The sequence below is a fragment of the Saimiri boliviensis genome, chromosome 17 (assembly GCF_048565385.1).
Source record: "Saimiri boliviensis isolate mSaiBol1 chromosome 17, mSaiBol1.pri, whole genome shotgun sequence".
NCBI lineage: Eukaryota > Metazoa > Chordata > Mammalia > Primates > Cebidae > Saimiri > Saimiri boliviensis.
Genome location: NC_133465.1, coordinates 44,227,321 through 44,255,178, shown reverse-complemented (window position 1 = coordinate 44,255,178; position 27,858 = coordinate 44,227,321). Strand labels below are relative to the sequence as shown.

The 27,858-nt window shown below is 57.3% G+C and overlaps 1 protein-coding gene across 20 annotated transcripts in view; it reads left to right on the top strand.

The window, feature by feature from the left end:
• Nucleotides 1-27,858, top strand: part of SRCIN1 (SRC kinase signaling inhibitor 1) — a 75,840-nt gene that overhangs the window by 28,708 nt on the left and 19,274 nt on the right. For 12 of the 20 annotated variants that reach the window (XM_074388669.1, XM_074388670.1, XM_074388671.1 and 9 more), the window contains 12 exons: nt 166-467; nt 4,623-4,721; nt 11,390-11,413; nt 15,348-15,543; nt 16,123-16,321; nt 16,762-16,855; nt 17,341-18,203; nt 19,236-19,328; nt 19,568-19,611; nt 19,895-20,082; nt 21,253-21,428; nt 27,695-27,825. In XM_074388669.1, the coding sequence (XP_074244770.1) occupies nt 166-467; nt 4,623-4,721; nt 11,390-11,413; nt 15,348-15,543; nt 16,123-16,321; nt 16,762-16,855; nt 17,341-18,203; nt 19,236-19,328; nt 19,568-19,611; nt 19,895-20,082; nt 21,253-21,428; nt 27,695-27,825 (2,409 nt within the window). Of the gene's footprint in view, nt 1-165; nt 468-4,622; nt 4,722-6,091; nt 6,997-11,389; nt 11,414-15,347; nt 15,544-16,122; nt 16,322-16,761; nt 16,856-17,340; nt 18,204-19,235; nt 19,329-19,567; nt 19,612-19,894; nt 20,083-21,252; nt 21,429-27,694; nt 27,826-27,858 lie in introns of those variants that run through there. The other 8 variants (XM_074388676.1, XM_074388664.1, XM_074388677.1 and 5 more) reach the window with 6 other exon arrangements.

Below are 27,858 nucleotides of genomic sequence, written 5' to 3'. Positions count from 1 at the left end.
TTCAGCCCCTAGCAGGGGCTGGGCGGCCCCTGCCTCGCCCCAGGCGCCTCTACACTCCCCTTAGACCCAGGCCCCGCCCCTCCCCGCAGGGACCCCCGGTGGGGGATGGGCAGCCCCAGGCCCGGCGCAGCCTTGACCCCGCCGCGCCCCTGTCACCTCTCACAGATCCGGAGCGGAGCAGCCCCCCCATGCTGTCTGCGGACGATGCCGAGTACCCGCGGGAGTACCGGACCCTGGGGGGCGGGGGCGGCGGGGGCAGCGGGGGCCGGCGCTTCTCCAACGTGGGGCTGGTGCACACGTCCGAGCGGAGGCACACGGTGATCGCGGCCCAGAGCCTGGAGGCGCTCAGCGGGCTCCAGAAGGCGGACGCCGACCGCAAGCGCGATGCCTTCATGGACCATCTGAAGAGCAAGTACCCGCAGCACGCCCTGGCCCTGCGAGGCCAGCAGGACAGGATGCGAGAGCAGGTGAGTGGGCGACCGGCTGCGGCTGCCACTGCGGACGCGGCCAGCGGACAGGGGAGGGGGTCTGACCCCGCGCTCCGTGCTCCCAGGCTCATTCCAACTCTGGGAGGCATCTGGGGCAGAGAGGGGAGAAGGGGAGGAGTTGGGAGCTGTCCCTCCAGGGCAGTGGCCCGGGTTGGCCTTTTCTGGATCCTGGGGAGGAAGGGGTGGGGGCTTGGCCTCCAGACCTCTCCCTGCAGTCCGGAAATTGAGAGCGTGTGTTGAGTTAAAGAGCCCAGCCTCTTTAACTCAGGCTGTTTGGGCAGAACCCTTCTGGGAGGGAAGGAGAGGACAGCCTTGAGGACTGATGTTCTGTGCCTGAGTCCATCTGGTGGTGAGATTGAGATGCTGGGGTCCGCACCTCTGTGATACGGTCCCTAAGAGAGGGGGGGGCCTTGAGAGTCTCGGTAGGCTGGGTCTGAGGTGTCCCCAGTCTCTGCAACCTGCAAGAATGGAGCCCGGAAGTGGAGCCTTTGACCTCTTTCGTCCCTGTTCCACCCCGTGACTTGCTGGGTGACTTGGAGCTGGAGGCCTCCTCTCTCCGTTCCTGGGTCTCTCACCTGCCATCAGTAGAGCTTAGAGAGGAAGCTCAGGGCCTGTCTCTGGACCAGGACCTGTCTCTTTCTATAGCAGGTGGGATACTTTTTTTTTTTTTTGAGGCAGAGTTTTACTCTTGTTGCCCAGGCTGGAGCACAATGGCGTGATCTTGGCTCATTGCAACCTCTGCCTCCCTGCTCCAAGCAATTCTCCTGCCTCAGACTCCCGAGTAGCTGGGATTACAGACATGCGGCACCACACCCCACTAATTTTTGTATTTTTAGCAGAGATGGGGTTTCTCCATGTTGGTCAGGCTGGTCTCGAACTCCCGACCTCAGGTGAACCACCCGCCTCGGCCTCCCAAAGTGCTGGGATTACAAGTGTGAGCCAGCATGCCGAGCCCAGAATGCTTCATTTTTAAACCTCTCTGAGACCCTCCGGGTCCTGAATGCATCTCTCCACCCATGGGTGGGCTTCTTGTCTGTGAGATGCTTTCTGGGTCTAGCATACTGTGTACAGTTCTGCACTGGTGAGGCGCCTGCATGGTTGCTGCATATTGGCTACTGAGACTTAGCCATCGTCCCCTCCGGGTGAAGGGACTGAGGGAAGGCACTCACATCCCATCAGCAGTCTTTCAGTCCAACCTGGGGATGTGTCAGTCCCTGCTCCCACACCTGTCTACACTGCCTCCCTTTTCCGGGTTCTACTGGATGTAGCTGGGGATGGGGAGGAGTGTCCCCACTCCCATCCTTGGGTGCAGGGAACAAGACACATTGGCACATTTCTGGTACCTTATCTGCCTCCTAGTGCCACTTCCAGTTCTGTCTGGCTTTTGCCTTTCCCCAGCTCCAAAGTCCTTCTGGGAGCAGGATGCAGATCAGGATTAGAAAGAGTCGATGAAGATGTGGCACTCAGCCTCAGGGAGCCCCTCTCATTGGGTTCTCCCTGTGTACACTGGCTTGGGGAGAAGGGCAGGGGTATTTGTCATCTAGCTGGGGATGGGAACAGCCAGTTGGGAGGGGTTTAAAGGACAGAAGATCAGGTAGGCAGTCCTGATCAGGGAAGGCTTCCTGCAGGAGGAGGTATCTAAACTGGGCTTAGAAAGATGAAAAGGGAGGCCGGGCACGGTGGCTCACGCCTCTATTCCCAGCACTTTGGGAGGCCGAGGCAGGTGGATCACGAGGTCGAGAGATCGAGACCATCTGGTCAACATGGTGAAACCCCGTCTCTACTAAAAATACAAAGATTAGCTGGGCATGGTGGCACATGCCTGTAGTCTCAGCTACTCGGGAGGCTAAGGCAGGAGAATTGCTTGAACCCAGGAGGCGGAGGTTGTGGTGAGCCGAGATCGCGCCATTGCACTCCAGCCTGGGTAACAAGAGCGAAACTCCGTCTCAAAAAAAAAAAAAAAAAAAAAAAAAAAGATGAAAAGGGTTTGCATAGGGTTAGAGGAAGAGAATGCTGTTTCAGGAGTGGTGGGGTGCATGGCACGAGCATAGGCCTGGGTTGGTTTGGAAACTGGCACAGAGGTCCACGTGGCTGGTGAAAAGGCTCAGGTGGGAAGTAGTGGGACACGTGGGGGCAGACTGAAAAAGTGGGGCAGATGGTGGTGGCTAGGATGGCTGTGGTTGCTTTGGGACGGGGAATAGGAGGGGAGAAGCGGGGCTGGAGGCAGGGGAAGGAGAAGACAGAGTGTCTCAGGGACGATGAAGGGGGAAGGACGATGGGGGTTGGGAGAAGACGAAGCCCAGGTCTAAGGCTAAGCTGCCTGGGCCTAGAAGAAGGTAATGACAGAAAAAGCTGGGTGACTGGGAGATGTCGGTGCCTTGGAGAGAAACAGGAGGGCTGGAGGGAAAGGTCTGAAGGGGAGAGGAATATGAGGAGATGGTTTTGAGGCATGGGCAGGGCATTCTTGGGGACGCCTTTAAGGCGCCACATGCACCAGTCAGGACTCCAAAGAGGCCGAGGCTTCAGGAGGAGAGTTGAGCAGTCACAGCAGATACGAAGTGCACCCAGGATGCGGAGTGGTCATCAGGGCGGAATGGGGTCTAAGAAGGGAGAAAGCCATGATGTTTGGGGAAAGGGGACCAGGAGTGTTCTGTATCTATGGGGAAGTCCCAGGGGAAAAGGGCCCCTGGACAAGGGGCCAGCAGGAGGGTGACCAGTGCTTCAGAAGTCCAAAGGGATGGGGAGAGAGAAGCCAACATGGCTACTGGCCAGGACCCACGGGCACAGAGGGCACCGAGAGCTTGCGTCTCCTGGTGTGGCGAAGTCATGGGCAGTTTCAGGGGTTGTGGAGATTGGGGTTGGTGGAGGATCGGCAGCCCCAGCCACAGACCTGTTGTGGGGAGATCTGGCCAGGAAAGGGATGACAACAGCCGGGCGGAGCTTCCAGGGGCAGCAGGCCTGGGAGGGAAGGTGTAGGCATGTCGGAGGGCCTCCTGTGTTCTGGCATGTTCAGCACAGAGTGCGGAACTCAGTGAATACTTAGGAAATGAATCAAAGCCCAGCCACCCACAATTTCATTCCTTTCTTCTTTCACTCATTCGCTTCCCCCCTTAGAGTATAAGTGGGCAGGATCTATGCCCCATTCACTTGCCAGGGAATGCTCGGTGCCTAAGCATGGCGCCAGCTCGGGCAGTGTTTGCGGAATGAATGAGAGATGAGGGAGGAATGAATCTGAGGACACCAAGAGGAAAGAAGCCCGTGGGAAACAGGTCCTAGAGGAGTCTGGAAGGATGGTCTTAGGTGCGGGGTGGCCTTGGAGAAGGAAGGAGGTGGAGTCACTTCCGCTAAGAAACAGGAGAGAAAGATGTGCTGTAGGACTGAGGCACCTAGGGGGAGGTCTCTCCTGCCCAGCGGTCCCCATTTCTGTGAGGTAGGTAGTGACACCTTCAGTGAGAAGGGATGAAAGCAGGGGAAGGGGAGATGGTAAGGAGCGGCTTCCTTGCCAGTATGCAGAGGGGCAGCCTAGAATTGGATACGAGGCAGGGCATGGTGGCTCACACCTGTAATTCCAGCATTTGGGAGGCTGAGGCAGGTGGAATGTTGAGCCCAGCCCAGGAGTTTGAGACCAGCCTAGGCAATGCGGCTGTCTCTACAAAAAGAATTTGTTTTAATTAGCTGGGCATGGTGGTATGCCCCTGTAGTCCTAGCTACTCAGGAGGCTGAGGTAGGAGGATCACTTGAGCCTGGGAGATTAAGGCTGCAGCAAGCCGTGATCATGCCACTGCACTCCAGCCTGGGTGACAGGGTGAGAACTTGTCTCAAAAAAAAAAACCAAAAAAAAAAAAAAACCTGGAGATGCGGATTTCAGGAATGTCTGATAGGGAAAGCCCTGCCCTGGGCTCAAGGAACCCCCAGGTCTAACATGAAAGGCAGCCATCCAGAAACAGGATGGGCTCTAGTTAGAGAGAGACCCAGCCTAAGTAAGGGACTTGCCAGCATCATTAGACCCGTCTGCAGTATGAGCTCTGTGCCGAGGCTTGCCCCAGGTGTGCACTCCCTCCCAGTCCCAGTCCCCCAGCGGCTCCTGCCCGCTTCCCCTAATGGGGTGTCCCCCCACCCGCTTCGCACACACAGGTTGGCGGCTGGACCGTGGACCCCGTGTGCCTTCTCAGCTCCCTCTGCTCCCACCTCCACGGCGACTCCGCCCCCTCCGGGGCTGGCCAGCCGGCCCAGGTGAGTCACCCACCTCCACCCCACCCCCCAAGCCCATGGTGGAGTTTGGCTTTGGGGAGGATTTTTTTTTTTTGGAGGGGGGATGTTCAGGATTTTTATTTTCAACCTTTTCTCTTTGGTGTAGGAGCCCCTATTTTCAGGAGACTCCTATGCCCCGTACTCACATCTGCCTGATCGTCCAGTCCCCTGCCACTTCCTCCCCACGCCTGGTTGGCTTTGGAGCAGGAGTTTTTGAGGGAGGATAATCAGGATTTTTTAAAAAAGTTTTTGCATCCCTTTCTCCTTTAAACAGGAGTCCCACGACCTTGCTCTGTAGGTTTCATGCCCTCCTCTCACTGAGGACCATCTTACTCCCCTCTCCACACCCTCCCCTTCCATTTCTGAGCAGACCCAGCCTTCCCCTGATGTGCCACCATCAGGACGTTCTGCATGAAGTCTCTCTCTCATCCTTCTTGCTAAGTTCATGGCTTAGTCTCTAGTTTTTAAGAGGACTTGGGCATCAAGCCATCTGTCCTGAACTTGTTCTCCTCTTCCTCATCAAGCTTCAGTGTCCTTCATGGGAGTATAGATCTTAGCTTAGACAGGGGAACATGCAGGCTGGATACTAGGGGCCTGGGTTCATGGATAGGCCTGGACATGGCTATGGGAGAAAAATAGGTATCTGAGGCCCCAAATAGGCATCACAGTTGCATTGGGAAGGGGACAGCCCAGGGGAGGTCTTGGCTTGAGGCTGTGAGGCTGTTCAGCTGTAGGAGGCGGAGGAGGGGTAGTGGCAGGGAATCCGGAGGGAGGAGGCGGAGGAGGGGTAGTGGCAGGAATCCGGAGGGAGCAGAGCGCTCAGGTCCTCACATTCCCTGCTTCCCGCAGAGGACAAAAAGGCTTGGCTTTTTCAAGGGGAATTAAGAGAAAGAAAATTGTGACCAGCTAGGAAGTGACAGGCTTTCAGAGGGAGGACGTTTTAGCTGAGTGCAATGCAAGTCTAGTAACAGGTTGGCACGCTTGGCATCACAGGGCACTCAGCCCAATTTCATTCCCAGTTCTCAAGCCTCATCTTGGCCGAACTTTGGGGCCAAGATGGGGCTTGAGGGCAGGACAGGGATGTGTCTGCCCCCAAGGCTGGATAGCAAGTGGGACAGACTTGTCCTGAATGGCCAAGTGCATGGTGGAGACCAAAGTGGGGCTGAGACAGGGATGGCCATAGGACAGACGACGGATATGATACGCATGGGCAGGTTGGGGTGCCTTGGCTGCCCAGAGGTCCTCCCCACATGGAGCGTCTTGGGGCTGTGATAGGGGTTGGGTGATGGACAGGAGTGAGGCTGGACTTGGTGAGCTCAGTTGTCCCAGGTCAGGGGGTTGGGGGGCTGGGGATTTTGGCCTGTCCACATCTGGGATCTGCTCTGATGGGGGAAGGGGGAGTACTTGAGCAGACCTTCCTCCGGGTGCTCTGTAATTAACCAGGAAAGTGTCTGTGCATGGGATCTTGTCATCACTTGATACTTGTCGCATTCCCTGCCCCTAGGGCTGAGTCTGAGGTCTCCTTTTGTCAAGTTCAGGACCAGAGACTTTGGAAAGGCCAGAACCACACAGCAGGGCAGGATCAGAGGCCATCTAGGAAACTTAGGCAACCCAGGCCTCCCAGCCTTGGCTAGGGATTAAGCCACGGGAGAGTTAAAAGGGCAAAGGTGCACAGTGAAGACCCGGGTGGGGAGAGGCTGTGGGCTCTAAAGGTGTTACAGCAGGAGGCAGAACACTGTCCCCTCCCTGACCCTCCACCAGGCGGGACCTTTAGGGATGGAGGCAGTGAAGAGGATCCTGGGAGGGGACCAGAGGTTGGACTCCAAGCCACAGCCCCTCCCCCGGCTTCCACCAGGCTGTCTAACCTCCCTCCCTCCTGCTGCAACCCGAGTCCTGGGCGCTGGGCCGGCATATCGGGTGACCGCGGCGACGCAGCCACCAGCCTCCGCCGCTCCTCTGCGGGGCTGCGCCGGCGGGGCCGCGCCGGGGGAGGGGGCTGCGAGAGGGGATGTGCACGGCAGCGCGCCGCGCCGCGCCAGGTGGAGTCGCGGTTACCGGGGCGACCGGGGCCCGGGCTGGCTCGGCGGCGGCCGCGGCGGCTCTCGCATTGCAGCAAAGGGCACCAGCGGCGGCCGCGGCTGCGGAGGCGGCCGGGGGAGAGAAGAGCCCGGGCGGGTGGGTGTAGGGGCCGCCCTCCCTGCCCTGCCCGACGCGGGACCTGGGACTGGGGGCCCCGCACGTACACCTGTGGCCGCAGGTAAGGGGGAGCGCCTGTGGGGGCCCGGGATCGCCGCCTTGGGTTGGGCGGGGGGCGGGGACACGGAGATGCGGCCCGCGGTACCGAGAGCCATTCAGGGGTGGGGGACGCCCAGGCCATTGCGGGTTCCCTATCCCTGAGAAACGCCTCTTCCCCTCCCCCACCGCATTAGGTGCCTTCAGTGTGGGCCGGCCCCCACTCCAAAATCAGGCTGGCGCCCCCTCCCCCAACCTCGAAAAGTCATGACCTTCCCGGGGTGCGCCCTCTCCCCCAGCACAGCGCAGGTCCCGCAGCACCCCCCACCCACACACACACACTCAGCATTGGGAGGGAGATGAGGGAGACATCCATGCACCTGGAGGAGAGGGTCGTGCATGTACGTCGCGGTAGGGGCAGGCGCCCGAGGTGGGGGGGGCGAGTGGCTTAGCGCCAGCCCAGGGGACGAGTGTTTACACGGACTGGGACTCGTGTTCATGGGAGTTGAGAGGTGGGTGTGTACACCGGTGCAGCAGAGCCAGGGGATTAAGAAGCCGGTGCGGACCGTGGGTTGTCCTCCCTCCTTGGAGGATGCGGGGTCGGGGCTTGAGGTCAAGGAGGGGTCATGCGCTCACTGAACCTGCTGGGGATGCCCGCCCAGGGAGGAAGGAGACCTCAGCTGGCTGGGCCAAGCCTCCCCAGGGGCCCTAGGCCCTCCTCTCCCAGGGCGCAAGGGCTAAGGGGGGAAAGAACAGCGGGGTGGGGAGGTGGGGGAGAAGGAAGAACCCTGGCTACCAGTGGCTAGGATGGAGGAGAGAGAAAGGGAGTTAACTCCTTAGCCCCCAGAGGGAAGAAGCTGTGTTTTCTTCTCACCAGGGAGTTTGAGGACTCCCCGGCCTGGCTTCCTTGGGCCTTGAGAGATGCTCCTCTCCGCTGTTTCTCAGAGCCTGGTCCCTAGGGTCATATGCTTCCGTCTTACCCTCTTAAGACACCTCTCATTTTGCCCCAGCTCCGTTAAGATTCTTCCCCACAAGTGGGCCCCTGATGGGGTCTCCCTTATTCACCCCTTTCTTGATTTCCCCCTTTCACTGTCTTTTGGGAAGGTGAGGCCCCCTCCCTGACTGTGGGGGTGGGAGACAGCTTTGGCACTGGAAGAGTTGGCTTGGGGTGGACAGCCAGACCTTTCCTGGCCCTTCCCGCGCTCTGCCCTCCCAGCTTGGGGATTTCTGGTGCTGGGAAATTCCCAGGGAAAAGGCCCAGGAGGCTGAGCAGTGCTGGGTGCCAGGAGATGGAGGGAGTGGTGCCAGACCAGAGTATTCAGAGATCCCACCCTCCTCCTGTGGCTCTGTCCTATTTTGTTGACATTCATTCATACACATACTTGTTGAGTGCCTGCTAGCCACCAGGCACTGTATTGGCACAGCAGGAGGAACAGACACCCCGGAAAGGGGTGAGGAGGTAAAGCTACTGGAAGTTGGAAGGGGAGTGACTGGGAATGGCCCACCTTAGAGAGCAGGGGAAGAGCCCTTTGCTCTCAGTCACCCTAGTCTGTCCCATGGGTTAAAATCCTGGAAAGGGACAGAGAAGGGGATGGACAATATCCCCAGAGGCCTCCCCCACTACAGTTTCTCTCACCAAAGACACTGAGTTGCCAAGGGACTGTGTCTCGTTCCTGGTGGGGCCAACATGAAAGAGAAGCATTCTTCCCACTCTCTGGAGGGAGGACAGAGGACGGAGGGCAGGATTCATCAGAGCCCGAAGTTCCAGGATTTTGATCTCAACATCGCTAGTGCATCCAGGTGACCAGCACAAGCACGGTTCCTCTTCCCTCTTTATCCTTCGAGGAGCTTGGCTGGCCTTTCCTATGGCACTGATGCCACCCAGTCCTCTCCTTTGGCTGCCGCTAGTGACCCATCCCTTCTAGGTGACTGCCCCATGGATATGCACAGCCTTGGGACCATGGGGCAGGCCCATGTGGAGGCCATAGCCAGTGTGGCTGTGGCCAGGCCCTGTCCTTACCTCCCTCCCAGGACCACGAGGGGGGCCCCAGTCATCCGAACAAGGTACCTGAGTCTGTTGACATTGGTGGCAGGGTGGGGGACAGGATATCTTGTATTTCTTTTGAATCAGAGGTTACCTCACTGACTCATAATATCTGGGACATCATAGGCATGGGACAGTGGCACCCTGACCTGGGGTTTTCTCTTTGTACATGGGTGGCTCTGAGGCCGTGTATGTGTGTGTGTGTGTGTGTGTGTGGTACATGCATTGCTTTGTGTGTGTTTTGATAGCCCGGGTGTGTGTCTCGCTGTGAGTGGGCACCCGTGTCTCTGTTTCTGTGACTGTGGCGTTTTGAGGGTGAGTGTGAATGCCATCAGCACCTCTCCTGCTCTGTGACTGACTGGTGCTTGTGAGAGTATGAGAGCAAGGCAGGGGTCTTGGGGGAGGGGAACACGTTTGTGTGTGAATGGGGGTGGTCTATGTGTGAATGTCTCAGTCTCTGAGTTTCTGTTTGTTTCCGGGGGGCTGTCTCTGACTGGGGAGCCCCTCCCTCAGTTGGGGTGCATGTGTGTTGCTCTGGGTGTGTCTGCGGAGATGTCCTTATCGGAGGATGTGTCTGAGAGTCTGCTCGGCTGTGCGTGAGCCTGTGTGTTGTGGGAGCTGTGGGTGGCCCATGTGTGTGCCGCCCATGCCCAGTGTCATGGTGGTGGTGGCTGAGGGACTCGAGGCCTCTCTGCAGAGCCGTCCATCACTGCTAGGTCTGCAGATGTGACTCTCCTCATAAACCTTCCGGTGCCCTCTGCCTGCCTTCACATGTCTGCTCCCTGTGCTACCCCTCCTCTTCCCCAGGCCCCAGGCAGCTGCCACTGGAACGTGTTTCTCAGTTCCGGGCCTTCCTACCCTTAGTACCTGCAGGCGTCCCTCACACCACTGGGGGTGGCCTCAGTCCATAGATGATTCCAGGAATTGGCTGGGACACAGACTTTGCTGTCCCCCTCTCCTGCCTGGCATGTGTCTGGTTTCTGTTTGTTTTCTAGAGTAAATGGTGGGGGAAGGATGGGGATGGTGGCTCAGGAGGGGGTGGTCCTGGCAAATGACCCTCTTGGTCCCAGCCCCAGCCCAGCATCACCCCCACCACCCCAAAGGTCTGCCTTAGGTAAAGCCTCTAGCCGGAGTGCCCCTCTACTCAGCCCCTCCCACTTCTCCCTGCCAGGAAGGCCTTCGGGTGGCCCAGGACAGCCTGGCATGGTGTTCTTCCTCCATGGGCACCCTTGATGTCCCTCTCCTCTGCCAGTGGCTCTGAGGCCTGGAGATCTTGTCTGCTCGTGCCAGGCACCCCAGGGGCAGGCCATCTGCTGCCTCTCTCTCCCTGCTGAGGCTGGCACCGGTCAGCAGGGTGCCTCGGCTTTGCCAAGAACCAACTCAGCCCCAGAGCTGCTCCCTCCTTGTCCTAAGCCATCTGGAAGGACCTTCTGGTCTCTAGGGAAGGCATGGCGACCCTGGGTTACTGAAATGAGGGAGACTCTCCAGCTCCCCATTCTAGGAATGCTAGGAGGGATGCAAGGAGCCCTCCTGAATCTGCCAGCCAGCCACGGTCCCCAGTCTCCCCAGCCCCCTTCACTGCCCCCAGCTCCCCAGCCGTTGATTGCCCAGCGAGTGAGGTTCCTGGCATCTGGCCCCTCTGCTCTGTAATCTACATCCATCATGCTGCATAGGCCGCTGTCTCTTGGCCTTGGCCCCCAGCCTCTCTCCTCTGACCCCTGCCCCATCCACCTGCCCCACCCCATCCACCCCTGCCCCAGGGCCTAGTGATCCCACTCTGCTCCATTCAGACGCTTGTCCACGCACTTAAGTCTAAGTACTTTCTCTCAACACTTACGGCCACTCATCAACTGGCCTCAGCCTCCCGCTCTGCCACCTTTGCAGCCTAATCTGCTACTTTCCTGGCTGCACCCCAGCCAACGTGGCCTGGTGCCTTTCCTCAACCCTCTCTCCACTTGTCTGCCCCTGGGCACTTGCCCACGACGTCCCCGCTGCCCAGTCTCCAGCTGCTCATTTTTCCAGACCCACCTCAAATGCCACCTCTTCCAAGCACGGTTCCCTAGCCTGCCATTTCTCTGACCCCACAGCTCAGCTTTGGCGCTGCCTCCTTTTTGACTGCCTCATGGGTTCGCTCTATCACTGTCCTCCGTGCCTTTTCCCAGTGGTCACTCTGCGAGGAGTCACTGTAGCACCTGCTCGGGGCCGTCCTGGGCGCTCCGGGTCTAAGTAGAGAATGGAAACAGGAGAGAATGGATGTGCCAGGCATGACTTCCTTCCTGCTCCTGGGAGGGTGGAGGGCCCATGTCCCAGGGCTGAGTCCCCTCTTTTCCCCTCCCAGCCCCCTCATAACCATCTCTTCTCTTATTTCCATCAGCAGCCAAACTACTGGAGTTTCAAGGTCAGTGTGTGATGCCTCTGCTTCCATGACATCTGCATGTGCTGTCCCTCCCCTGCCCCTGCCCCCCCTTGCACAGGTTTTGCACCGGGTGCGCGTCTGCACGGGCACCTTCTGGTGTGGGCGGTGGGCCTTTGGGCTGCAGGCTGTGGCTGCTGCTTTGGGAGAGTTGGGTTCGCCCATCAGGGGCTTGTGGATGGAGTGGGAGTTGGGGCCACCCCTGCTGGGGATCTGGGCTAGAGATGCTCAATTCCTGGGGCATCCCCACCCTGTGAGGGGCATTTTTGAATGACATTTCCTCCAGCCTGGAGAGATTGCTGGCTCTGAGTTAGGGACCTAGACCCTTGCTGTGGGCTCAGTTCTTTGAATTCAGATCTGACCTCCCAGGGAGGCCCTGTGACTGTGATGGGCTCCTCTTCCTCTCCTTACTCTCCACCATGGGGGCTGGTCAGTGCTAGGCAGGAAACTCATGGCCCTGCACCCTCAAGCCTGCTGTCTAAGTGGAGGGCTAAGCTCAGGGTTAGGTGTCTTCCTGCCTCCTCCTGGGCTCTGGCCTTTCCAGAGCTGAGAGAGCTGTCTGCCCCTCCAAGAGTATCCTGCTGACTCCCGGGGGAGCACCCTCAGGCACCTCTTCCATCTTCCCTGGCACCCAGGCCCAGAGCTGAGCAAACCAAGTGAGACTGCTGCTTGCCTCCTGGAGTCTCAGGCCTCCCAAGTCCCAGCATCTTGACAGTGGGTGGGAGGCATCCCTCCCAGACTCCCCAGGTGTCTTATTCGCAATGCATTCTTCCTAGCACTGCAAGAAGTCCTTAAATCAGAGAGTCATGGAGTCAGAGGAGTCCTGGTGTTGAGCATAGCCTCTTTGGAGAAGGCAGTCGAGGGTCGTGGTTCAGTGCATGGGCCCAAGAGCCAGGCTGCATGGTGGCGAATTCCATCCAGTCTGCTGCTAACTAGCTTGGTGACCTGGGGCGTGTTACAGATCCTCTCAGCCTCAGTTTCTCCTCTGCAGAGTGACAATGTCTGCATCATAGAATCGTTGTAAAGATAGGGAGAAAAGGCCAGATGTGCTGGCTCCCACCTGTAATCCCAGCACTTTCGGACGCTGAGGCGCGTGGAACAGTTGAGCCCAGGAGGTTGAGACCAGCCTGGGCCAGGTAGTGAGCACTCGTGTCTACAAAGAAAACTTAAAAAATCAGCCTAATGTGGTGGTGCACACCTGTAGTCCCAGCTACTCTGGAGGCTGAGGTGGGAAGATCACTTGAGTCTGGGAGATTAAGGCTGCAGTGAGCTATGATCACGCCACTGCATTCCAGCCTTCCAGCCTGGGTGACGGAGTGAGGCCTTATCTCAAAAAAAAAAAAAAAAAAAAAAAAGGGAAGGGAGGGAGGGAGACCAAAACAAACACACAAACAAACAAAGACGTGATGCATGTTCCAGGCAGTGCTGGCTCCTGGTGAGCCCAACCTGGTAGCTTACCTCATTAGCTACTGAATCATGGACTCTGCCTTGATTCTTAAACCTAGAAATCAGAATCACCTTAGGAACTTGTCGAAAATCTCAAGCCCAAGCTCCAACTCCCAGAGATTCTGGTTCAGTGAATGTGGGGTCCTGGAAAACATGTTTTTAAAAGCTCCCAAGTGATTCTTCCCTAGTCTATGTCCAACCTTTGGAATTTCGGATCCACGAGCTGCTCCCTAGAACATTCTGGTGACAGGCGCGCTCTACCTCCCATGTAGCCCCTGTCCTATCTTTGGAGAGCTCTGCTTGAATCACTGTTTTGTTCTTCTGCCATCTCCCTTATGGTGGGGAAGTCCTTCTGGATGTCTCACTTTCCTCTGCCCTGTTGTCTCAGCCCAAGTATGGAGAGAAGCGCCAGCAGGTTTTCCCTCTTCTTGAGAGGGTTTTCTGTACAGGCTGTGAGAAAGCAAAGGTGTCCATGGGGCTAGGAAGTGATGGAACAGGGAACCTGGGCATCTCTTCTCCCAGGGTTTCTGCCTTCTTGGCGGGTGACAACCCCCAGGATCCCTGCCCCGCCTCCCTTCATTCGGACCCCTGTTCCTTCTCCTTACTGGCACCTCACTGGTGTCCCCCCTGGCACCATGGCCACCCTTTACTCTTCATCACTGCTGGCTGCCTCATGCTGCCTGAATTCTGTAGCCCCTCATCCGTACCAGCCTGGCAACCACTGACCTTTTAGTTGCCAGGCAACCCCATGACCACCAGACCAGACCTGGTTCCCCACACTGCCGCAGAACTCCCAACCTTCAGCTGGGATGAAGGTGAGACAGAGGGGCGAGGGCTGGCGCCGGTGGTCGGCCTAGAGCTGAGCTATAGCCTCTCCGTCACAAGCACTAGCGGCCCCTCTTCCCACCCCCACCCCAGCCCATTTCTGTGCTGCCTTCCTCTTGCCAAGACCCAAACTCACCCAGTGGTCAAGGCATCGTGCTTGAGAGGGGAAGCTCCCTGATGTCCCTGCGTCTGATCTATTATGGCCCCCAAACTCTCAAGGCCACCTAGGGGACAGCTGGGCATACTGCCCATCAGAAGAAGATGCTCTTCCTTTAAAAGTGCTAATCCAATTGGAACGTTAAATTGAGTTAATACAAAGATGGAGATTAATTAGAGGTAAATCAGGATTTGGGGAGAGAGGGAGCTAAAGAAGAGAATAAATGATTCCTTTTAAGAGATACTTTTATTGTTTTTTTTTTTAAAATTATAAAATGAATCTATTCACACAATTTTGTACAGAAATCTATAAAGTAAAAAAAGAAAACTGTCAACCCTGAGGTAACCAGGATTAATGGTTTTGAGTGATTTGTTTTTAAAAATAGATAATTTGTTTTACCAAAAAAATACAGTTGGGTAACATGATTATTTCTCGAAGGTATATGTATATGTGACACATATATGTATATAATGCACATAACATGGAATGACATAGATCAGATTCATTATCCCACTCCCTGGAACGGTTTCTGTACAGCAACCAGATTTCTTGCCCAGGGTCTACGACAGAATGGCAGGGGTTGTGGCCTTGAGTGACAGCCCCAGGTTTCAGCGGAAAGCAGGCTTTTAAAGTGCAATCGAAATCATCCTGACTCTCCCTCCCCCATGGAGAGAGCAATCAGGCTGTCCTGTGACATCCTTCCCTACCCCCAGCCAGATATCAGCCTCAGCTACAGCTTCAGAGAAGTGGCTGTCGTGGCTCAGAGGGTCCTGGGGGAGGCTGGCTGGCTGTGTGGCAGCATGTGCCGTGCAGGGAGGGGCTGAGGCCTGGCACATGTGTCGTGTGCACGTGTGTCACATCAGACTTAACATGTGCATTGTGAGCACTGGGAAGGTCATCTGAAATCGGGATCCGGCTGGCTTCAAGGTGTTTGGGATAGTTTTCCCAGTCACTGTAAATCAAGGACATTCCCTGTGTCCAGCTCTGTGAGGGTCCACATCCCCCCGAAGCTGGGATCCTGGGGTCCCAGCTCTGTTTGCTTTCTCCCTGGGCCCTGCTTCCTGCCCCCACCCCCACCCTCTGAACTCCATGAAGAATAAATTCACCGCTCACAAACCCGCCACTTAATTCATGTCTGGAACTAATGCCCCAATTTGCTCAACGATTCTGCTGCTCACCTCGGTGACAAATTTGTGTCGTTGTTGTTCTTCCGAAGCTTGAAATAGCAGGTGCACCCATAGCCCCCACTCACATGGCCTCTCATCTGGCTTCCCAGGGTCCCTGGGTCCTTTGCCCACTCCTTACCTTCGGGGTGTCCCAGGGAGGCCAAGGCCGGGAGAGGCTGGGGAACTCTCTTGTGGCCACGCCAGGCGTCTGTAATCCGTGTGAGTGTCGCTGGCTGGCAGGACCTCCCCAGGCCTGGATTTAGGCAGTGACGAGCAAAGGGGGGTGCTTATCCTTGGTCCTTCTCACCCTGCCCGGCCCCTGCAGACCCGCAGCTCACGCCACACTCAGGGAGCCCAGCCTGGGCTGGCAGACCAGGCGGCAAAGTTGTCATACGCCTCGGCCGAGTCGCTGGAGACCATGTCGGAGGCCGAGCTGCCCCTGGGCTTCAGCAGGATGAACCGCTTCCGACAGAGTCTGCCTCTCTCCCGCTCAGCCAGCCAGACCAAGCTGCGCTCCCCAGGTACTGCCGGCCCTGTCCACCCTCCCTCCCCACACAGGCTCCTCCCTCTGCTCTTCACTCCCTGGAGCCCCCGCCTCCCCTGCAGCATTCCAGCTGGCCTCACGCTCTGCTCTTGCCCACAGCCCCTTCTCCCCCAGCAACCCCAGCTCTCTCCATCTCTCTCGCCCTCAGCATCCCCAGCCGACCCCTTTCTCTCCAAGCCTCCTCTCTCCCTTCTGCTTCCTCTTCTGTCCCTTTCCTTCATCCCTCCCTTCTCCCCTATCTCCCTTCTCTAACTCTCTCCAACCTCTCTCTCCCTCAGCTCACTTCCTCTCAGTTTCCGCCCCACCTGCTCCTGCCCCCACTTCCATTTCCTTGTCCAAATTTCTCCAACTGCCTGGAGTCCAGTGGGTACCTTGAGAGGCTGGAGACGGCCTGGCGCCCCGGCCAGCAGCATGAGGGGTGCCTGGGTGCACCTGCACTCGGGGGCGGAGTCTGGCCTCAGACCCTGCCTCTGCGGCGAGAGCTCCCTGCGGTCTCCCGGAGGGCCGAGTGGAGACGGCGGGGGCCGTGACAGCGAGGGCGGCGTCTCCTTCGCAGGGGTGCTGTTCCTGCAGTTCGGGGAGGAGACTCGGCGCGTGCACATCACGCACGAGGTCAGCAGCCTGGACACGCTGCACGCACTCATCGCGCACATGTTCCCGCAGAAGCTCACCATGGGCATGCTTAAGTCGCCCAATACTGCCATCCTCATCAAAGACGAGGCTCGCAACGTCTTCTACGAGCTGGAGGACGTCCGGTGGGCTTGGCCCCGGGGGCATGCGGGTGGGCTTCCCCACGCTCCTCCTCTGCGGGGTACTGGACACTGCTGGCCCTTCCCCAGCCCCTTCCTGATCCGACCTCAGCCTTTCCCCTCCTTTCCTAGAGCCCTACCGCCCCACCCACTTCTTCGGCCATCTCAGCCCCACCGCCTCTCTCTAAATCATCCGCTCCCGCTGGTTCCCTTTGCTTTGAGCTAACCTAAAAATGGCGCCCGAGGCCAGGAAGAGGCCAGGGTGGAGGCTGCTGGGCCTGTGTGCTGGTGGCTGGCAGCCTGAGTGAAGGATTTAGGAAGGAGTTGGGGCTCCTGGTTCCTCTAGCCACCCCTCTTCTCTCTGCCTGGAGTAGCCGCCCCTCCTCATTGTGCACGGCTGGGGAATGGGTGGTGACCCCTCTGTCCACCCCCCCCCCCCCCGCCAGGGACATACAGGACCGCAGTATTATCAAGATCTACAGGAAGGAGCCCCTCTATGCTGCTTTCCCTGGTTCACACCTCACCAACGGGGACCTCCGGGTATGGCTGGGCATCCCCAAAGCATTGGGGAGGCTGGGCACATGGGGTCCAGGGGAGCGGGGTCTGGGCAGTTGTCGTCAGGGGCCAGGGCCAGCTTGGGAGAAGGGAGCATAGGGCTGAGGGGTTAGGGAAGAGCCCCTCTCCCACCTGCTACTTCCCTTCTATTCCTGGCCTGTCCACTCGGGATTCCACTAACTTGCCCCCAGATAGTCTAAGGCCTCTCTCAGGAGCCATCCCTTCCCCTTCTACTTCCTACCCTTCACAGTAGCTGAGCTGAGGGTTACTCCGCTGGTGCCTCTCCATCAGCCACCTTTTCCTCCATCCTGGGAACCCTGATGGAAAAGGGGCCCTACCGCAGCAGGATAAAGGGAGGGCAGAGAGCAGAAGGGACTTCCTAAGCGCCAGGGAGGAGATGCTGGCTTCTCAAAAGGGGCAGAGGTGTCCTTGGTGACCAGCCGTGGGGGTCCGGGCTGTCTTCTGCGCAGAGAGAGATGGTGTACGCGTCACGGGAGTCATCGCCCACGCGGCGCCTCAACAACCTGTCGCCAGCGCCGCACCTGGCATCCGGCTCGCCGCCGCCCGGGCTGCCGTCGGGGCTGCCGTCCGGGCTGCAGTCGGGCTCGCCGTCGCGCTCGCGCCTCTCGTACGCCGGGGGGCGCCCGCCCTCCTACGCCGGTAGCCCGGTGCACCACGCGGCGGAGCGGCTGGGAGGCGCCCCGGCCGCCCAGGGCGTCAGCCCCAGCCCCAGCGCCATCCTGGAACGGCGAGACGTGAAGCCGGACGAGGACCTGGCGGGCAAGGCGGGCGGCATGGTGCTGGTGAAGGGCGAGGGCCTCTACGCTGACCCCTACGGGCTGCTGCACGAGGGTCGTCTGAGCCTGGCCGCGGCAGCTGGCGACCCGTTCGCCTACCCGGGCGCCGGCGGCCTCTACAAGCGCGGCTCGGTGCGCTCGCTCAGCACCTACTCGGCCGCCGCGCTGCAGTCCGACCTGGAGGACTCCCTGTACAAGGCGGCGGGCGGCGGCGGCCCGCTCTACGGCGACGGCTACGGCTTCCGCCTGCCGCCCTCGTCGCCGCAAAAGCTGGCAGACGTGGCGGCGCCCCCCGGAGGCCCCCCGCCACCGCACAGCCCCTACTCGGGGCCGCCCAGCCGCGGCTCGCCGGTGCGCCAGTCCTTCCGCAAAGACTCGGGCTCGTCAGTCTTCGCGGAAAGTCCTGGAGGGAAGACCCGCAGCACTGGGAGTGCCTCGACGGCCGGCGCCCCCCCTTCAGAGCTCTTCCCTGGGCCTGGGGAGCGCCCGCTGGTTGGGTTTGGGCCGCCAGTGCCAGCCAAGGACACGGAGACCAGGTGAGGGGCATTCACCAGGCCTCAGGGATGGGGTGAGGGGTCGCTGCAGAGCGGGGGCACGACAGAGTCCGTGGCAGGTGTGTGGCCTGGACTGAGATTCCGTAGTCCTTTGGAGACCTCGAGTAGTCTTGAAGGATCGCCAGAGAGCATCTTGGATGTGGCAGGGCGGGCATTGGAGAGACCAGCATGCCATTTTCCTCCCATCCGCAAGACTCAAGGGGGTGGTTGAGAGGTCCCCAGGTGAGGACTCTGGAGACCTAGGTTTGTATCCATTTTCTGAGCCTCGGTTTCCCCAACTGTAAAATTGAGGGGCTGAACCACTTTCAGTGCCTTTCCAGCTTAGAGTTTGCAGCAGTGAGAGCTGTCCAGCACCAGGCCAGCTGAAGTCCACTGGGGAGGAGGGTGCTGTTGAGAAACAGTGATGGGAAAGGAGCACATTCGGGTACCTAGCCTCCAGGCTGAGGAGCCCCTGCCCATCACCCAGTCCCTTTCTAAGGGTGCAGGGCTGGAGGAGGTACCCAGGGCAGTAGATAACCTGCGCCCTCAGGCAGCGCTGCTGAGCCGCGAGGAGAAGCCATTCGCTTTCACACAAACCCAGTGCCTCTCCTGGTCTAGTGGAGAGACACTCAAAATACTTTCCACTTCCCTTGGGTGACATGGAAGGAGGGGTTTCTTGGGGCTCCTAGGGTCTGTGGAATAGTTTCGGGAGCTCCCTCCTGAGCCCCAACAGTCTTCCCCGACCCTGCCTGGCAGATGGCCCCACCTGTCAGGAGGAGTAAGGAGAAAAGCAGAGCAGGCAGGGGAAAGCACTGCCAGGCATGGAGAGATCAGCGGGCAGCCTTGAGGGAGGGAGTGAAAGATGAGGTGGGAGGCTGTGGGCTTGATCCTTAGGCATTGGAGCCCTTTGAGTTGTCTGTGTGTGGGCAGCCAGGGATGGGACGGTTTCTTCTGGTCACCAATCTTAGGGATGGGGGGCTGGGCAGGACGGACCCTATGCTAAGGCGAGGTTGCTCAGACCCCCTTCCTCCCCAGGGAGCGCATGGAGGCCATGGAGAAGCAGATTGCCAGCCTCACAGGCCTGGTGCAGAGCGCCTTACTCCGAGGCTCTGAGCCTGAGACCCCCAGGTGAGGCCCCTCTCCCAACACCACTGCCAGGGCCTGGGGGTGGAGCAGGAGGAAGGGGAAACGGGCGTCGGCTCTGCCAGTGTCTCACTGGGTGACCCTGGGTGAGTCCCTTCCCTTCTCTGGGACTCCATCTTGAGATCAGAGAGCTGGAGGAGATGACATCTAAGGTCCCACCCAGCTCTGAAGGTCTGGGGCTGGCCTGGACCCCCTGATGCCTATCTTTTTTCCCTGTGCCACAGTGAGAAGATTGAAGGCTCCAATGGAGCAGCCACCCCCTCAGCACGTGAGTGACCCTCCCCCACCCCCATCCTTGTTCCCTCGGAGTCTGTTTTCTAATCTATAAAGTGGGGATTAAGCAATAGCTACATCACTGGGCTTTCAATGAATACATGAGTGGTCACCTTTGCCCGGGCACTTTGGTCCCCACCCTTAGGGCCTTGGGGCAGGTAGTCAGAGCCATGGACTTCTCTGGCTACTGTGTGGGGTCAGAGAGTAGGGAGGACCTTGCTGCAGTCCTTCCCAGGCTTACAATTTGTTTTTTCTCCCATCCTCGTGGTTCTCTGCAGCTTGTGGGTCAGGCGGCCGGAGCAGCGGGGCCACCCCGGTGTCCGGCCCGCCCCCGCCCTCGGCCAGCAGCACCCCCGCAGGGCAGCCTACCGCCGTTAGCCGGCTGCAGATGCAGCTGCACCTGAGAGGCCTGCAGAACAGCGCCAGTGACCTGCGCGGCCAGCTCCAGCAGTTGCGCAAGCTCCAGGTACCGCCCAGTCCCGGGCCCCGCCCCACCAACGCCCACCTACTGGTCGAAGTTTCTTCTCACAAGTCCCGCCCCAACCCCTACTCCCTTATCCTTTCCCCAGACCTCCCGCGCCCGAGTCCTTCGCCGCTCACTGGTCTCTCTCCGAACCCTTTCTCCCCTTCCCCTTTCTTGAGCTTCCGCCCCCTCGCTGAACCTCCGCTCCCCTCACCAAACCCCTACCCCTCGCCCGTGTCCCCCTCATTGAGCCCTCCTTCTCCTTCCCTGAGTCCCCATAGCCCTCCTGGAGCCCCAGTCACCCAGTGAGCCCCGTCCCTCGCCAGTATCCCTCCGGGCAGTTTCAGTTCCTTCCTGCCTTGCATCCCTTTCATGCAGCGAGAACCCTTCCCCCAACTCCCCTCGGCTCCTCCCTCCTGAGCCCCGACAGCCTCCCTCGCCCTGCCAGGCAGATGGTCCCACCTGTCAGGAGCTTGGCATAGCCGTGTCCGCTCCTCAAGCGGGCCCAGGGTACGTCAGGTGAGAATAATGAGCAGAGACAGGCTGGGGAGAGGGCAGAGAATTGCCATCTGGGCAACGGGTAAGATCTCGCCCAGCCCGCCATTCAGGCTTGCAACCCGGTTGGATCAATCGTTAACTTAGCCTTCCCGTCCCAGCCACGGAAACTCTATCAAACGCCAACGCTTGAGTCCTTCATTCCAGTCCCGTCCCCATTCAGGGATGATGGAAGCCACAGCCATGGGGCCCGCACCGTCGGCAGGGCCCTGCATAGGGCCACCCCCTGTCCCGCCAATATCTCCACCCCCTTCTCCTGCCTCATATTCCCCAGAACTTAACCTTGCCCGCCCCCCGCTGCAATACCACCCCCTCACTGCTGCTCGAGGCCACAGCCATGCAGCTGCCCCTTTGCATGGCCCATTTTAACGCTCCCCGCTCCACGATCTCCATCCGTTCTCCTCCTGCCTCTGTTCTTCCCCAGAACTTAGCCCTCTGCCCCTGCCCTTCGCCATCCCACCCCTTCGCTGCTGCCCGAGGCGGAGCCAAGCAGCCGCGTCTTCTGCAGAGCCCCGCCCTGCAGCATTGGGCAGTCCTCTACCGGCCTCCTCCCGGCCCTTCCCCTGCCGCGCGCCTCCGCTCCCCCCACCCGGGTCCATCCGTCCGTGCGTCCCGCAGCTACAGAACCAGGAGTCGGTGCGCGCGCTGCTGAAGCGCACGGAGACAGAGCTGAGCATGCGCGTGTCGGAGGCCGCGCGACGGCAGGAGGACCCGCTGCAGCGCCAGCGCACCCTGGTGGAGGAGGAGAGGCTGCGCTATCTCAACGACGAGGAGCTCATTACCCAGCAGCTCAAGTGAGGCAGGGCCGGCGGCGGAGGGCGGGGTGGGGGTGCGGCCGGAGTGACCGGCAACCTGGCTTCCCTGGGAGGCGGAGCTCCCTTCCTTCTGAGTCACAGGTGACGTTGGTCTGTTCTGCAGCCTGATTTCATTCTCCTCTGGCCTGATTTATCTGTAACCCACAGACCTTCGACCGTCTGGCATTATTCCTGATTCCTTTTTTCTGGCTTGATGCCTGCTTTTGCTCTGGTCTTGCTTCGTATTGATCTACACGCAGGCTTCCTGCGGCCTGCAGCTTCCCTCTCATGTGGCCAGCTGCCTGATTTTCCTCTGCCCACTGCCTACTTTCGTTCTGGCCTGTAACCGTGCACAGTGACCCTCGGGTAGTGTGTTCAGGTGGAGCGTTCAGGTGCCGCCACTGCTCCAGCCTGGCGCTGACCAGCCACCAATGGCGATCCGATTTCCTGATCTCGGAGTCCAGATATAGCCAAGGAAAACCCAGCTTCCTCCCTAGTGCGGCTGGAACAGGGCTGTAGTGTTTTCAGAAAGAAGGAGGAATTGCGAACACTCCGCCTCCGCGTGCATAGACATGGAGGGGTTAACAGAAGACAGTCTTCTGATCCAAATTTAGCAAATGGCTGTCTGGCCAACGATTTCATTGTCTGGCACCTTTGAAGAGAGACGCTGCCTTTCGGTGTCCATTCAGGGAGTGAGCGCCCCCACCCTGCTTTCCCTCACCAGTGATAGGGATCTGAGACCCAGGCTCCCTGCTCCTTCCTGTGGGCCCCCTCTTGGTGACACAGGGCACTAGGGGATCTGGAGTCCAGTGCCAGCACTGAGGGATGGAGTGATCAGGGCAGTTCCTGCCCCTCTCTGTGCTCCAGTGTCCTCATCTGTACCCAGCATTAAGCTTTTTGCCTCTTTTCAGCAAGGAGTTGAGTTGTACTGGCCAGCGACTTTGGGAGCCAGGAGAGGCTGCCCTTGGAACCCAGCTTCCTCACCAAGTCATAAATGAGCCTCTTGCAAGGGGCTCCTTGAGATGGGCCACTCCTCCTCAGGCTGGGGCCCACGTAGCCTAATGGTACATGTGCATTTCAGCAGGGCCTAGGGCAGTGATTCCCATGACGCCATGCGGCTGAAGTAGGGTAAGGGGCCACTCCAAGGGACATAAGCCAAGGGTAGCCACCCCATCATTCTAGGTGTGACAACTTAGTGACGACTCCAGCCAGATCTCCAGGCAGACTGGCAGGTGCCATCTCTCCTCATCCAGGGAATTCTATTTCCCCAGATTTTCTATCCATTCCTTGTCCCTTTTCATTCAGCCCAGAGGAGGGGGGTTGGAATTTTCAAAAGGAACTTCACCAAGACATTAAAGGGAAATTAAAGGAGATCTGAAAGCACAGAGACAGGAGATATGAAAGGACAGGTTTATGCTATCATCATTATACATGTTTGGTCCTTGGCTCCCTGAGGGCCTTGATTCTCCAGGAACAGACTCTCCACCCCCTACACCATCATCAAACCCACTACTCGGACTGTTTACTTGAGAGAGCTTGGGACCTGCAGTGCTGTTTCTGGCAGGATTCTCCATCCTTCTGAAAGGGGGCTTCTGCCTCTTCTGGGTTGGGCAGATACTGGGCTCCAACCTGGCCATGAAGGCCCTCCCCACCCAGCTCCCTTAGCTTCCCCAGGCTTTAACCCTGCAGCCCCCCTGCCCCACACTCTGGCCATAGCCCCTGCATACTCACTCTTGCTCCAATTTGGTATGCCCCTTCCTCTTTCCTGGCAACTTGCTGGAAGTCAAAACTGGTTCTGTTCATTCAGCTTGGCTCGCTCACCTGTCCATCTAGCCCAGCACTTAAGGTCTGTATGGACGTTGCCTTTAGGGGCAGTCTCTGCTGACTGAAACCTTTTAGGTCCCGGAATCTACCTTTGCCTAACCCAGGGCCAGCTTCGTAGGGATGTCACCTGTGCAGTCATGCAGGGCTCTGTGCTTGGAAGGGCCCCATGCTTGGTGTGATGCTCTGCTGTCGCCATCTTGAAATTCTTAATCGTTTTTAAACTAAAGGTAATATTTTCATTTTGCATGGGGTCCCATAAATTATTTAGTTGGTTCCATCTTGACTCTCCCCTCTTGACCCCTCCAAGACTAAACCTGGGTTTGGAAAGCCCAGCCGCTTTTTATTCCAGTGTCTAGACTAGCTGGTCTGGGACTCATTTGCAGAGCTTGCCCAGGTTAGAGGCCCCAAAACTTTGGCAGATTGGATGATCAGAAGATCAAGGTGCTGATGGAGCTTAAGAGAAGCCTAGTTCCTCCTACCTGGGAGTGGTAGTGTTGTCACCTCCTGAAGGCTTATTTGAATCCTTTAAATGAAAGTCTCTATCCCCTGTGAGTGATGTTTGGGTGACCATTTTCTAAAACTGGCACAGCCTGGACCAGTCAGATGTCACACATATGAGCAGGGGACTTGTTCTTACCTATTTGGTAGAGCGAGGGCTGGGCTAGGACAGCGTATGGATTGGGAGCAGCATGGGTGATGTTAGCCTAGTGTGGAAATGAGATGCGGCAGAACCGATGGCTGAAGTCAGATGTGAGTAGATCCTGCTTTGCCACAAAATAGCTGTATGACCTTTGACTAACTAGTGAAAGTCTTTGAATATCTTTTTTCCCTTTTTTTTTTTTTAATGCCAAAGCTTTAGTTAGGATAGCTAATTAATTAGGGTACCTTGCTCTAACAAATAAGCTCTCAAATTGTTTAATAATTCAAAAGTAGGCCAGGCGCAGTGGCTCACGCCTGTAATCCAAGCACTTTGGAGGCCAAGGCGGGCGGATCACCTGAGGTCCGGCGTTCAAGACCAGACTGACCAACATGGTGAAACCCCATCTTAAAAAATAATAATAATAATTCAAAAGTAATAAACTTAGCTTTCTCATGGAACAGTATTGGGTGGGTTCGCGGAGTGGCTGTTCTCCATGCAGTCATTCAGGGACCCAGGCTGATGGGGGTTCTGCCATCTTCAACATGTGTTTTTCAAGATCACCCAGAAAGTTTCCAACCAACAAAAAAGGCGAAAGGAGCGTGGAGGAGCTTACATGGAGTTTTTTGTGGGCCAGGTCTGGAAGCATCATGTGCCCCTCCCACTCACCTTCCATTGGGTAGACTTCAGTTAAATGGCCACTTTTCACCGCAAGGGAGGCTGGGATATGTAGTCTAGGATCTGAGCCACTGTTTGTCCATGTGTAAGCTGAAGATAATAACTGTTCCCACCTCCAGGATTAATTAAAGTAATGAAAGCCAAGGGCTGAGTGTGGCACCTGGCAAACAGTAAGTGCATAAATACAGGATAGCTCTTTAACTGGTAGTGCTGCTGAGTCACAAGTTTCGCCCTTGACTCCAACCTAGTCTGTCTTTGCACCTGCTAGTTGGATGAAGACGTGTAAGGCATGCTGATAAGATTTGCTGATGACACAGAGCTTTAAGGGGGAGCAAATCTGTTGGATGGCAGAACTGAAATTCAAAAGTTGTTGGCACCCAGATTGAGCTGAAATCCAACAGATGGGATTTGACAGAAATGTACATAAAGTCCCAAATGTGGGTCAGGGATGTCAGTGACTCAAGTACCAAACTGAGATGACCTACCTGGGCAGCAGTTCCTTCTCTCCCTTGTTCATTCCACAATTATTTCCCAGACATCTACTCTACACCAGGCACCATGCCAGGTGCTAGAAATGAGCTGTATCTGGAAGACATGGTCCTTGCCAGCCTGGGGTTAGTAGTCCAGAAGGTTGCACAACCCAGCCAACAGGAGCTTCAGAGGTTCGGAAGGCAGGAAGCCGACCCAACAACCGCAAGGGGAGGGATTGGAGGAGAGCTTCCCATTGAGACCTGAGGGCCACTGGGAGTTAGCACATGTGTATGTGCATGTATGTGCATGGGTGAATGGAATATTCTAGGCAGAGAAAATAAAGAGTCAGAGAGGGCAGCACGTGTAGGACCTCGGAGCTCAGAGCAGTTCCTTTTTTTTTTTTGAGACGGAGTTTCACTCTTGTTGCCCAGGCTGGAGTGCAGTGGCCTCGGCCTCCTCAAGTGCTGGGATTACAGGCATGAGCCCCTGTGCCCAGCTGGACCTCAGAGCAGTTCTGAAGGGCTCTAAGCAGAAGCCAGATGGGACGGGGGACAGCGGCACGGAAAGCTAGAGCAGCTCCCAGGCACTGAGCCCTTGCCGCCTGCTTTCCTATCTGCATTCGCCCCCATGAAAGGGAAACTCTTTTTTTTTTTTTTTTTTTTTTTTTGAGATGGAGTTGCACTCTGTTGTCCAGGCTGGAGTGCAGTGGCATGATCTCGGCTCACCCCAATCTCTGCCTCCCAGGTCCAAGCGATTCTCCTGCCTTAGCCTCTCGAGTAGCTGGGATTACAGGTGCATGCCACCATGGCTGGCTAATTTTTGTATATTTAGTAGAGACGGGGTTTCACCGTGTTGGCCAAGCTCGTCTTGAATGCCTGACCTCAGGTGATCCACCCACCTCGGCCTCCCAAAGTGCTGGGTTATATAAAGGCATGAGCCACCGCCTGGTGGGGAACTCTTGCCATCTCTATTTTTTGGACAAGGAGGTAGAGGTCCAGAGATATTACTTAACTTGCTGAAGCTCTCTCCTCTGGGAAGGGCAGAGCTAGGATAGGAGCTGGATCATTCTGACTCTAGAGCCAAGTTTTCTTTCTTTCTTTCTTTCTTTTTTTTTTTTTTTGAGACGGAGTTTCGCTCTTGTTACGCAGGCTGGAGTGCAATGGCGTGATCTTGGCTCACTGCAACCTCTGCCTCCTGGGTTCAAGCAATTCTCCTGCCTCAGCCTCCCAAATAGCTGGGACTACAGGTGCGTGCCACCATGCCCAGATATTTTTTTTTTTTTTTTTTTTTTTTTTTTTTTTTTTGAGACGGAGTTTCGCTCGTTACCCAGGCTGGAGTGCAATGGCGCGATCTCGGCTCACCGCAACCTCCGCCTCCTGGGTTCAGGCAATTCTCCTGCCTCAACCTCCTGAGTAGCTGGGATTACAGGCACACGCCACCATACCCAGCTAATTTTTTGTATTTTTAGTAGAGACGAGGTTTCACCATGTTGACCAGGATGGTCTCCATCTCTCGACCTCGTGATCCACCCGCCTCGGCCTCCCAAAGTGCTGGGATTACAGGCTTGAGCCACCGCGCCCGGCAATTTTTATATTTTTTAGTAGAGATGGGGTTTCACCATGGTGACCAGGATGGTCTCGATCTCTTGACCTCGTGATCCACCCGCCTCGGCCTCCCAAAGTGCTGGGATTACAGGCGTGAGCCACTGTGCCCAGCCTAGAGCCAAGTTTTCAACTTCCTGCTCTTCTCGGTCGCATTGAAAAGTTTGGATGTTAGCCTCAGGATGGTAGGATCCATTTAGGGTTCAATGGCAGGAGTGATGACCTGGTCTGATTTATATTTTAGAAGAATATAGGGTCTTAAATGAAACAAGTTCAGCATATGCTAGCTGAAAAGCTAAAGCAGCTTTGGCCCTTGGAAAGAGGCCGTGTGGCTGGATCATTTGGGAGAAGGGCAATGGACATGGCAGTTTCCCCTGAGACAGGAGACCTCCCGTGGGGCATGTGCTGCTGCCTCCAGTTCTCTGAAAAGCAACCAAGTTCTCTCTGCTTCCTCCGAAGAATAGAATCAGGGATGCAAGTTACAATGAGAGATACCTGGGCAGATATTGCTGAGGATCAGAGCTTCCAAGCGGGGGCAGATGGAGCAGGGCACCTCTCAGGGAGTGCTTCTGAAGTCTCCTCATGCCTGAGATTTGGCATTGCAGGTTTTGCTTGAGTACGTGGCCTGGTGGTTGACTTTTATGTTTGTTTGTCTTTGAGACAAGGTCTCCCTCTGTCACTCAGGCTAGACTGGAGTGGCACAATCATGGCTCACTGCAGCCTCAATCTCCTGGGCTCAAGCGATCCCCCTGCCTTAGCCTCCCAAGTAGCTGAGACTACAGGTGCCTGCCACTACGCCCAGCTAATTATTTTATTTTTTAGTAGAGACAAGGTTTCCCTATGTTTCCCAGGCTGGTCTTGAACTCCTGGGCTCAAATGATCGGCCTGTCGCAGCCTCCCGAAGTGCTGGGATTACAGGCATGACCACCATGCCTGGCCTCCTGCTTTTAATTTTGATCCACTGGTGGCCTGATTTCTTTCCAGCTGCCCAATTTCAGGGGGCTAGGCTGGCATCTCAGACCAAAGGGGCTGAGGGGATCTCTCTGTGACTGCAGTGACCTGGAGAAATCGGTGGAGAAGATCCAGAGGGACGTATCCCACAACCACCGGCTGGTGCCCGGTCCCGAGCTGGAGGAGAAGGCGCTGGTGCTGAAGCAGCTCGGGGAGACTCTGACGGAGCTCAAGGGTGGGTCTGGGGCCTGCGGGCGCTGTGTGAGGT